General features: G+C 49.5%; 1 protein-coding gene across 5 annotated transcripts in view; it reads left to right on the plus strand.

Annotated features, from left to right (window-relative positions):
- Positions 1-12,081, plus strand: part of tmc5 (transmembrane channel like 5) — a 266,568-nt gene that overhangs the window by 130,674 nt on the left and 123,813 nt on the right. For all 5 annotated transcript variants that reach the window (XM_072481874.1, XM_072481877.1, XM_072481878.1 and 2 more), the window contains exons 9-10: positions 287-438; positions 5,411-5,555. In XM_072481874.1, coding sequence (XP_072337975.1) covers positions 287-438; positions 5,411-5,555 — 297 coding nt within the window. The remainder of the gene's footprint in view (positions 1-286; positions 439-5,410; positions 5,556-12,081) is intronic.

The raw sequence follows: 12,081 nt of genomic DNA on the forward strand, positions 1-12,081 counted from the left end.
CACGCTGGTGCTGGGATTCCCGCTGCTCGTCACTGGGGTTTCCCATTGAAGCCGCCCCAGTCCGCTGGCAGTCACAAAAACCAGAGCGTTGCGGCCAGTGCTTCTGCCAGACCTGCTGAGTTTATCCAGCGCTTTCTGTTGGAAATGTCAGATTTCCGGATCTGCAGTATTTTGCATTTATAATGAAGATGTTATTGAAATGTTTTCTCAGTTGCCGCACTTCATTTGATTTTATGGCAGCATAGTTTTTGATTGTCTCAAGCTAAATGTATTTCTTTTTCTGCAGGGTTCTTTTACAAAAACTATTTTTTACTACGGGTTTTATTCAAATCACAGTATTCAAGCAAGTCCGACAGCCGAACAGTACAACATGCAGCTTGCTTACTTCCTGACCATCGGAGTTTACATGTTCAGTTGCTTTCTGTATCTGGTTTTCAGGTAACTGGACATCATTCTTTCAGTTTATCAAACTTTAGGCATAACACAGTTTATATGAGCAAAAATTGGCATGGTTAAGGATTGGGAATTGCTTCCTGATTTGTGCTCCCAGTGGGTCATTGGCCAGCAGGATTAAGGAAAATCCCAAGGCTTTTTATACATATCTAAAGAGCAAGAGCCACAGAGAGCGTTTGGCCACTCAAAGACACAGGATAATCCGGCCAAATGTGAGGTAATGCAGTTTGGAATGTGAGGTAATGCATTTTGGAAGGTCTAATGCAGGTGGGAAGTGTACAGAAAATGGCAGAACTGTTTAGCGTATTGACAGGCAGAGGGATCTGGGTGTACAGGTCCACAGGTCAATGAAAGGGGCAACACAGGCGGAGAAGTAGTCAAGAAGGCATACGGCATGCTTGCCTTCATTGGCTGGGGCATTGAGTATAAGAATTGGCAAGTCATGTTGCAGCTGTATAGAACCTTAGTTAGGCCACACTTGGAGTATAGTGTTCAATTCTGGTCGCCACACTACCAGAAGGATGTGGAGGCTTTAGAGAGGGTGCAGAAGAGATTTACCAGAATGTTGCCTGGTATGGAGGGCATTAACTATGAGGAGAGGTTAGAGAAACATGATTTGTTCTCACTGGAATGACGGAGATTGAGGGGCGACCTGATAGAGGTCTACAAGCTTATGAGGGGCATAGACAGAGTGGATAGTCAGAGGCTTTTCCCCAGGGTAGAGGGGTCAATTACTAGAGGGCATAGGTTTAAGGCGAGAGGGGCAAGGTTTAGAGTAGATGTACGAGGCAAGTGCTTTACACAGAGGGTAGTGGGTGCCTGGAACTCGCTGCTGGAGGAGGTGGTGGAAGCAGGGACGATAGTGACATTTAAGGGGCATCTTGACAAATACATGAATAGGATGGGAATAGAGGGATACGGACCCCGGAAGTGTAGGAGGTTTTAGTTCAGACGGGCAGCATGGAGGGCCAAAGGGCCTGTTTATGTGCTGTAATTTTCTTTGACTGAGAATCCGGTGCAATTCAGCTCCGGTGGGAGAAAATGGGGGTGAATTTCCCAGTAACTTCATTTGAAGCCTACTTGTGACAATAAGCGATTTGCATTACAGTGGGAGGAGTGCTGAACTGGATAAGTCCTGACTCAGCCAGAGCGTTCCCAGGCTACAGGCATTTTGCAGGGTCCTTTGCAGTGAATTTCCACTGGAGGAGGACCCGATGTCGATTTCCTTTCAGTCCCTCACTGCTGGCTGCCCCAGCGTATATGGAAGGAGATTGCCAGTTAGTGACCTGCTGGCACGTTCATTTTCCTCTTGGAGTGACGGATGCATTTAGGAGGAAGGATACACAAGAATGACAAGCGTGGGGCAGCTGGCATCTCTGATGGTGGCAGAGGTCGGGGCACAAATGGGCAGCTGCGGAATTTGCCTCGGTGAAGATACGGTTACATGCAGCAGCCCCACAGAGGAGCAAATCGGAACTCTTTCTTTTGCATAACATTTCAAAAATATTTTACTGCAAGTAAAAAATATTCCAAGTGATAGGACAATGTATTAGATTCCAGCTTTGTGCCAGATAATGAATGATATTGTTTCTGGAAGTTGTTTAAATTGACTAGCTGCTATGAAATGTGGGAATGGTGTATTTATGCTTTCGTTATCTTTGCTGAGACTACATTTAAACAAAAAACATTGGAGTCAAGAAAAATGCCAATCCTGCTGATTATGAAGCGCCATTCACTGCACCAGCTTCACTTCACTGACAAAAACCAGCTTTACTTCGCCACGATACACTTTTTGCAATGAAATCAGAAGCCATTTCTTCAAGAATGCTATGGGGTGGGATTCTCCGTCCCGCCGCACAACCTGACCACCCACCCCCCTACCAGACACCCCCCCCCCCACTGTCCCCCGAGGCCCCCTAGCACTGGAGGCACCCCAGTGACCCCCTAATCAGTGGACCCCCTCCCAAGGGACCCCATAACACAAAGGAACCCTGCCCCACAGAGATCCCCTAACTAGAGGGACCCCCCCCAACTGGAGGTATTCTCCCTTGACCCCCTAACAAAAGCCCCCCCCCCCCCCAGAAAAGAGACCCCTGGCTGGAAGCTAGTGAGCAGCCCAGGCAGAGGCAGTGAAAAAGTTGTAACACTCACCGGGAGGCTCCATGTGCCCATTCCAGGAAAGAGAACAGCTGTGACCTGTCTTTAAAGCCCTCAGACTAAGTGCTGAAACCACAATGTTTACAAACATCAGCCACATCAAAGAGAGTTAAGTGCTGTCAATTTTGTGCTCAGCATTTCAAAATCTCTCAACATGAAGGGAATGCACTAACTCTCTCTGAAGTGGTTGATATTTGTAAACATTCTGCTTTCAGCACTTAGACTTACTCATCCATGAAGAAGATGAATGAAGCAAGGCTCACAGCTGTTTTGTGGAAGCTGTCAATCGCAGCCCAGTAGGAGAAATGAATGAATGGCCTGCAGTTAATGGACCTGAGGGGTTTAATCACAGGTCACTGATGTTCACATTCCAGGAATGGACAAGTGGAGCTTCCAGGTGAGTGTTCACTATCCCTGTCGGGACTGCTCTCTAGCTTCCAGACGAGAGGAACCCCCACAGGTAACCCCCCAGTCAAGAGGCCCCTGTCTGGGCTGCTGTACAGCTTCTAAACAAGGGTCTCAATACAATGGAATGCAATGTGGAAAAGTGTGAGATTATGCACTTTGGAAGGAGAAATGGAGGCATAGACTATTTCCTAAATGGGAAAATGCTGAGGAAATCAAAGCACAAAGGGACTTGGGAGTCCTTGTCCACTATTCTCTTAAGGTTAACGTGCAGGTTCAGTCGGCAGTTAGGAAGGCAAATGCAATGTTAGCATTCATGTCGAGAGGGCTAGAATACAAGACCAGGGATGTGCTGCTGGGGCTGTATAAGGCTCTGGTCAGACCCCATTTGGAGTATTGTGAGCAGTTTTGGACCCTATATCTAAGGAAGGATGTGCTGGCCTTGGAAAGGGTCCAGAGGAGGTTCACAAGTATTGTGAGCAGTTTTGGACCCTATATCTAAGGAAGGATGTGCTGGCCTCGGAGAGGGTCCAGAGGAGGTTCACAAGAATGATCCCGGGAACGAAGAGCTTGTCGTATGAGGAACGGTTGAGGACTCTGGGTCTGTACTCGTTGGAGTTTAGAAGGGTGAGGGAGGATTTTATTGAAACTTAAAGGATACTGCGAGGCCTGGATAGAGTGGACGTGGAGAGATTTTTTTCCACTTGTCGCAAAAACTAGAAGCAGAGGACACCATCTCAGACTAAAGAGACGATCCTTTAAAACAGAGATGAGGAGGAATTTCTTCAGCCAGAGGGTGGTGAATCTGTGGAACTCTTTGCCGCAGAAGGTTGTGGAGGCCAATTCACTGAGTGTCTTTAAGACAGAAAGAGATAGGTTCTTGATTAATAAGGGGATCAGGGGTTATGGGGAGAAGGCAGGAAAATGGGGATGAGAAAAATATCAGCCATGATTAAATGGCGGAGCAGATTCGGTGGACCGAGTGGCCTAATTCTGCTCCAATGTATTACGGTCTTTTTTCTGGGAGGGTCTCTCTGGGGGTCCCTCTAATTAGGAGGTCTGAGTTGGGGGAATCACTCTACATAGGGGGTTCCTGTGGGTGGGTCACTTTAGTTGGTTGGTCTCTGGCATGTCCTATCATAGAATTTACAGTGCAGAAGGAGGCCATTCGGCCCATCGAGTCTGCACCGGCTCTTGGAAAGAGCTCCCTACCCAAGGTCCACACCTCCACCCTATCCCCATAACCCAGTAACCCCACCCAACACTAAGGGCAATTTTGGACACCAAGGGCAATTTATCATGGCCAGACCACCTGACCTGGGTGGTCTCGCTATTTAAGGGATCCTTGGGGGCAGTTGGGTCACCCGTGTACTCTGGGGAAGAGGGCACCCAGAAATTCCAGGGGTGGGGTGGCGCGTGTCTGATTTGGGGTGCAGGGGTGGCTGACTGTGCGACTTTGCTATTGCCCCACCCCCCCCCCGCTCAAAATGACAGCCCAATAGCGGGATCGCTCGCATTCCTCGCCATGTATAAATTTGCATAGCGAGGGATACTGGATTGCTTTGTGTGTAGTCGCAATTCTCCCCCAACGGGAGAACGTAGGGCTGGATTCTTCCACCCCATCCCTGCAAGAACACCACGGGCGGGTCGCGGACCATGTAACAATCCATGACCTCGGGTGTGAATTTCCGGTCGCCGACGCCGAAATCGGATTCGACAATCGGCCGGAGAATCCCCATTTACGAGCGGATCTCTGCCCCCACCACGTATTGACGGCCTCAGGACATTGCCTGAGGTCCACCCCCGATGCTCCGCCCCGACCAGCAGAGTCCCCGATGGCGTGGGACACGTGTGGACACTGCTGTGGACTCAGTCCAGTGCCACCACAGTCGGGGGAGGGTCGATCCGTGGGCAGGGGGTCTTTGCCAGGCACTGTGAAGGGGGTGGGCTGGGGCGCGCGTGCCGGCCAGAGGGGGGGCTATTTGGCAGACCGGGTCCAGAAGCGGCTGGTGCTATGTTGCACGGCACGGCCACTGCAGGCCACCGCGGATCCGACAATTCTCCTGGCCATATGGGCGGCTAGGGCCGGGGCTGCCGGCATGCTAGCCCCCAGCCAAATGGTGGATTGGTGGCTGTTTTACGCCATTTTATCTGACGCAAAACACCACCATTCCCACGCCGACGTGATGACATAGCCTCAGAATCAGAGAATCCAAACGGAGAATCTCGCCCAGTACATGTCCCATTCCAAATCCTCCATCAATAAGCACTGACATCCTTCAGCTAATAAATGCAAAACTATCCATAAAAGGTGAAATCAAGAAAAATCAGTCTTTATGAGATCAGTTAATAGTTTTGTGGACTGCATATTGAATTAATTGTTTTTCTACTTTAGCATGGGAAAGTCATTCAATGAAAGCATTGTTGCAGTTGGCATTCTGTCCGGTGATGCTGCGAAACTCTTGTGTTCGTGGGATTTCAACATCACCAATGCGAAAGCAGTAGAACTGAAAAGAAGAAATCTGAGCACACAGTTAAAGGTACGTGAAGAAATCTGAGTACACAGTTAAAGGTACGTGATGTCTTCCACACACCACTGTGCACACGATTCATTCCGAGCAGTTTGTAAAACCATACAGTACAGAAAGAGCCCATTTGGTCCATCTAGTCTGCACCGACACTCCGACAGACCATCCCACGCGGGTCCCGCTCCCTCCTATCCCAGTAACCCCACCTAACCTGCACACCCCTGGACACTAAGGGGCAATTTTAACACAGCCAATCCACCTAACCTGCATCTTTGGACTGTAGGAGGAAACCAGAGCTCCCAGGTTATCTGATGTAACACTCTGTTCTTTGTACATGGTAATTAAGTCAAATAAATTATAAATGTCTTTTAATGTATTTAAATAATGCATGAAATGTTATCCCATGTTTTAAAATATCTATAATTCAGCCTCAAATAAGTTTTTAAAAATGTTTAACAATACATATCTACTCAGTTGTGGTGGTTTAAATTTGGTTGCTGATAATGTATTTGTTCTGAAATGAATAGTTTATTGAGGAGAATAAAAACAACACGAGTGAAGGGGTAACACAGTAGAGCATATACCTTCATTATTTCATCAACATTATTACAAAGCTCTTCCTTGCCTGGTCAGTGCTCTGTAGCTAAAACGCTGAAAAAGAGAAATATTTTTATTGAGGGCTTCCATCTCATTGAAGAGGCTTAAGGCCAATCCACATCCAACAACCTGTTCTGAAAACTCTGCTGACATTTTGACAGTTGTGACAAATGACACAACAGCAGCGGAAACAATCCACAACAATCTAAAACAATCAGCAACGTTTCATATGAAACAACCTACAGTATTCTTTTGAAAAAAAAAGCCAGTTCCACTTGCTCCGAATGTTAACAGATGCATCTTTTGAAGGACGTCAGGATCCCGATCCACATCTTCACTAAGAGCTAATCTCTTCTTTCTTGAGCCATGCCTTTTGTGCCAACTTTCAGAGAAATCCATTCATTCGTTTTTGAGATGTACTGGGCAGAATTCTCTGTTTAGGAGACTAAGTTCTCCTGCAAGAGTAGAATTTCTCCTGGTCTGCACTGGGACTGGGATCGGCACCCAGGGAGCAATTACTCTCTCTTTCCAGGGTAATGTATGCATGGCAGGGAGCTCCCGGGATCCCATTCCGAATCCCATTGAGCAGACGGCCCGATGCCAAGATCCGGCGCCTGGACCCACTCCCACACATAATGCAAATCCTGTCTCCGCTCCCCCTCCCCTCCTCCACTGCTGACAGGTAGGGCATTTCCCACAATCACCATGGGAATTACAGATCTGTCACACCTGACCCCTCCCCACGACCACCCATCAGAGACCCCCCAAATATCAGGAACCCCCCATATCAGGGGACCCCCCCCCCATATCAATCATTCTGTCTGGAAACTAAAATCACTGCTTTTTCACTTACCTGTCCCTTGTACCTGCTGCCTCAGACAGAAGTGTTGAAAGCAGCAGCTGTTAATTCATAGAAAACCAAAACACATCACAATGTTTAAAACCCCTCAGACCCTTCAATCTGCAAAGCTTCTATTCAGTTTCAAAGAGAAATAGCCATTTAGTAGGCTGTAATTGGCAGATTAAAAGCTTCCAGACAGATAGGTGTCTGGATTGTTTATTGTTATTTCCCTGGAAAGGGCCATTGGAAAGCGGGATTTTTCCTGGTGTTGCAGCCGCCGGGAAACACCCTGCTAAACTGGAACGTTTATTTTGTTGAATCACATCCATTATCTCCGCCTACCTTTACTGGTGGAGGTAATTAAGATGGTACACAGGTCATCCTCAACAATCACTTCTTTTAGACATATCATACAGGTTTCCCTATGCTGAAATTAACATAGAACCGCTTGCTTTTAGAAATATATATGAATTTCCAGTGACTGACTGAAAGGGCCATACAACAGGATTTCTAGCTTTAGTGTAGCAGGAAAACTAAAAGAAACATTGAATAGCCACTGTTTTAGTAAACAACAGAAAAGATCCCCCATGTGATTCTTAACACCACTGACAATCTCCCACTGTACTTATATTTTACGCTGCCCTTCAAGTGGACACTTTATTCTCCTGAATCCAGTCTAAAACTATTTTCTGCTCCCAGTGGCCAATTTCTTTCATCCTTTCCCAGCAGATAACTTCTAATTTCAGGACTGATTTTCGGTTTAAGGGTTACCCCAGAGATTCCACCCTCTAGCTAAAGCTAGGTGAATCTGCCAGTCTTGTTTAAGTCCTCACAAGCCTCGTCTCTTCAATCTCAATATGAGCTTCCACCCAAATTCTGCGTGGTGAATAATGGAGTCAGATTTGACTCTAATTCAGGTGCAGGACTGGCTGACGTTCTTCCTTTCTACCTTTCCCATGGACTCACATGTCTTTGAGTTTCAGGAATATCATTGAAAAACCCCTTTAACAATGGCTCACTGGGGGCGCTTACCCTCAAAACGCAATTCCATGACAACATGGATCACGTGGACATTGTATTGAGGTAGAAATGTTAATTAGTTATCCTCTACATCCCAATACCATTGTAACTTGGAATTAAATAGACAGTTTAAAGTATAACCGTTTATAAAACCTCATCCTTACACTTCCCTGTGAGACCTGGATACTAACAGCCCAACCACAGTCAGCACAGATGCTCTTGCCATTGTCTACAGGCGTGAAGTAAACGGCAAAGGTGGAATCCAAAGAGTTTATCAGAAAGACGTTTATTCAGCATCACGGCAGTATTTACACAGGACACATCTCAGGGTCCTCACTCCTTCCTGTCAGCTGACCTGTTTGACGAGCTCAGGTTAAGTCACAGCCCAATCAGCATGAGGGAACAATCCACCCCAGCTGGATTAACAAGTGACCATCCCGGGCTTGTTGGCAGTCTGAATTCAGAGCCAATCATATGACCCCCTTTATTCCTCCATTTTACCTGAAATAAAAGAAACAGCCAAAAGACATAACCATCTTGTCAATGTTGTATTTGCAACATCTAAAAGTTGATTCGGTTTTACCGGTGCTGTAGTCGGTTTTACCGGTGCTGTAGTCGGTTTTACCGGTCCTGTAGTCGGTTTTACCGGTGCTGTAGTCGGTTTTACCAGTGCTGTAGTCGGTTTTACCGGTCCTGTAGTCGGGTTTACCGGTCCTGTAGTCAGTTTTACCGGTGCTGTAGTCGGTTTTACCGGTGCTGAAGTCGGTTTTACCGGTGCTGTAGTCGGTTTTACCGGTGCTGTAGTCGGTTTTACCGGTGCTGTAGTCGGTTTTACCGGTGCTGTAGTCGGTTTTACCGGTGCTGTAGTCGGTTTTACCGGTCCTGTAGTCAGTTTTACCGGTGCTGTAGTCGGTTTTACAGGTGCTGAAGTCGGTTTTACCGGTGCTGTAGTCGGTTTTACCGGTGCTGTAGTCGGTTTTACCGGAGCTGTAGTCGGTTTTACCGGTGCTGTAGTCGGTTTTACCGGTGCTGTAGTCGGTTTTACAGGAGCTGAAGTCGGTTTTGCCGGTGCTGTAGTTGGTTTTACCGGTGCTGTAGTCGGTTTTACCGGTGCTGTAGTCGGTTTTACCGGTGCTGTAGTCGGTTTTACCGGTGCTGTAGTCGGTTTTACCGGTGCTGAAGTCGGTTTTACCGGTGCTGTAGTCGGTTTTACAGGAGCTGAAGTCTGTTTTGCCGGTGCTGTAGTCGGTTTTACCGGTGCTGTAGTCGGTTTTACTGGTGCTGTAGTCGGTTTTACCGGTGCTGTAGTCGGTTTTACCGGTGCTGTAGTCGGTTTTACCGGTGCTGAAGTCGGTTTTACCGGTGCTGTAGTCGGTTTTACAGGAGCTGAAGTCGGTTTTACCGGTGCTGTAGTCGGTTTTGCCGGTGCTGTAGTCGGTTTTACCGGTGCTGTAGTCGGTTTTACCGGTGCTGTAGTCAGTTTTACCGGTGCTGTACTCGGTTTTACCGGTGCTGTACTCGGTTTTACCGGTGCTGTACTCGGTTTTACCGGTGCTGTACTCGGTTTTACCGGTCCTGTAGTCGGTTTTACCGGTGCTGACGTCGGTTTTACCGGTGCTAAAGTCAGTTTTACCGGTGCTGTAGTCGGTTTTACCGGAGCTGAAGTCGGTTTTACCGGTGCTGTACTCAGTTTTACCGGTGCTGTAGTCGGTTTTACCAGTGCTAAAGTCAGTTTTACCGGTGCTGTAGTCGGTTTTACCGGTGCTGTAGTCGGTTTTACCGGTGCTGTAGTCGGTTTTACCGGTGCTAAAGTCAGTTTTACCGGTGCTGTAGTCGGTTTTACCGGAGCTGAAGTCGGTTTTACCGGTCCTGTAGTCGGTTTTACCGGTGCTGACGTCGGTTTTACCGGTGCTGTAGTCGGGTTTACCGGTGCTGTAGTCGGGTTTACCGGTGCTGTAGTCGGTTTCACCAGTGCTGTAGTCGGTTTTACCGGTGCTGTAGTCGGTTTTACCGGTGCTGTAGTCGGTTTTACCGGTGCTGAAGTCAGTTTTACCGGTGCTGTAGTCGGTTTTACCGGTGCTGTAGTCGGTTTTACCGGTGCTGTAGTCGGTTTTACCGGTGCTGAAGTCAGTTTTACCGGTGCTGTAGTCGGTTTTACCGGTGCTGTAGTCGGTTTTACCGGTGCTGTAGTCGGGTTTACCGGTCCTGTAGTCAGTTTTACCGGTGCTGTAGTCGGTTTTACCGGTGCTGTAGTCGGTTTTACCGGTGCTGTAGTGTGCGTTATTAATTCTCCTGAAGGGCAATTATTCCAGGAGTGAAATCCTCTTGGAAAAATTGTCTGTTACAAACTCCTACAGAAAGACACAAAGAAACAAAAAGAATGAAGGAAGACAGAGAGAAAAGAAAAGCAAAGGACACTGGGTGGAATGCTCTGAAAATGGGGCTATGTCCCCATGCCCACGAGAAAATGGGTGCAAATCACTCTGGACTTTCCTGGAGTGCTCCTCGCAGCTCTGGCTGCCGATACTGGGTCCTGCACCTCCGGCCGCGGGTCCGCGCAACATAGCGGACCCACACAGCGAGCTGGTGCCAACAATATAGGGCCCTCCCAGATTGCATGCGCCCGCCGATCGGTAGCTCCCGATCGCGAGCTTGGCCGTCCTGGAGGCCACCTCCCCCGGTGACGGTTTCCCCCCCGCCCCCCCACCAGGGTGGATGCGGACTGGGTGGAACCATGAGGGAACCACGCCGGCGACAACTCGGCCAGCTGCCGGCTGAGAATCGGCGCGGGTGCCTCTTACAATGGCCCCCGACCGGCGCCACGTCGACCGCACGGGACTGGCGGTGATTCTACGGTCTCCAGAGAATTGCGGAAAGGCGTCGGTCCCGATAACGGGTCTGACGCCCCCTTCTCTGCCCCTGCACCGAGCGCGATTCCGGCACGGAAGTTGGAGAATCCCGGCTACTGTACTTGAAAAATTAGTTCAGAGGCTCCTCGGGCTGGATTCTCCGTTCGGGAGATGATGGTTCGGATTCTCCGATTCAGAGAATACAGAGAATTTGCGGGGGTTTTACGACACCAAAATCGGCAACGAACCCTCACCTATTCCGGGACAGGTGAGGGGCGAGCAGCGTCGCTGGCAAAATCCCCGGCTCCCGCGCCGAAAACAGGCCGAGAATGGCCGGGTCGCTGGCTGCGAATGCGAACGGCGACAACTGGCAGCGGTCACGCCGTGCAACATGGGGTTGGCTGTGCGCGGACCCAACCCGCCATCCATGACCCCACGTGCCACCCCCTGGCCACCCCCACCAGTCACCCCAGCCTCGCCGAAGCCCCCCGGCCAGTGGCATGGATCCCGGCCGAGTGTGGCAGTGCAGGGCACAGTCCGCAGCCGCAACGCCGGGTTACTGAACGCTCAGCCAACACGTCAACCGCGCGGCCGGGAACTCGCCTCATCAGGGGCGGAGCATCATGGGACGGCCAGCCGATGACACGCTGATGCCGTTGCAATGGCGAGCGCCACACACCGCGATTACGCCACTTCCGAGGGGGCGGAGGAGAGCTGACCGGCGTCAAACCAGGTGCCGGTCACAATTTGGGCGTCGGAATGGATTCTCCGCCCGATCGCCAATTACGATATCGGCATCAGGCAATGCAGAATCCCACCCAACGTGTTGACGATGGGACTGAATCGGTGAACTTCAACAACAACTAAATTGGCACCGGTCCTGGAGCAATTCATGAACCGTTAATGGGCTACCATCGGGGCCACGTGGAACACGATCGATTCCAATGAAAATCAATATCTGATTCGACAAACTCAGGATTGACACTCGAGGCTGACAAGCTGCAGCCGCATATTAGCAACTCAACCCCCACACAAACTCATCCAGCCAACTCCCCTCCGCACACACTCATCCAGCCAACTCCCCTCCGCACACACTCATCCCGGCCAACTCCACCCCCACACACACTCATCCAGCCAACTCCCCTCCGCACACACTCATCCCAGCAAACTCCCCTCTGCACACACTCATCCCAGCTAACTCCCCTCCGCACACACTCATCCCAGCCAACTC

Source organism: Scyliorhinus torazame, chromosome 17, assembly GCF_047496885.1.
Source record: "Scyliorhinus torazame isolate Kashiwa2021f chromosome 17, sScyTor2.1, whole genome shotgun sequence".
Lineage (NCBI taxonomy): Eukaryota > Metazoa > Chordata > Chondrichthyes > Carcharhiniformes > Scyliorhinidae > Scyliorhinus > Scyliorhinus torazame.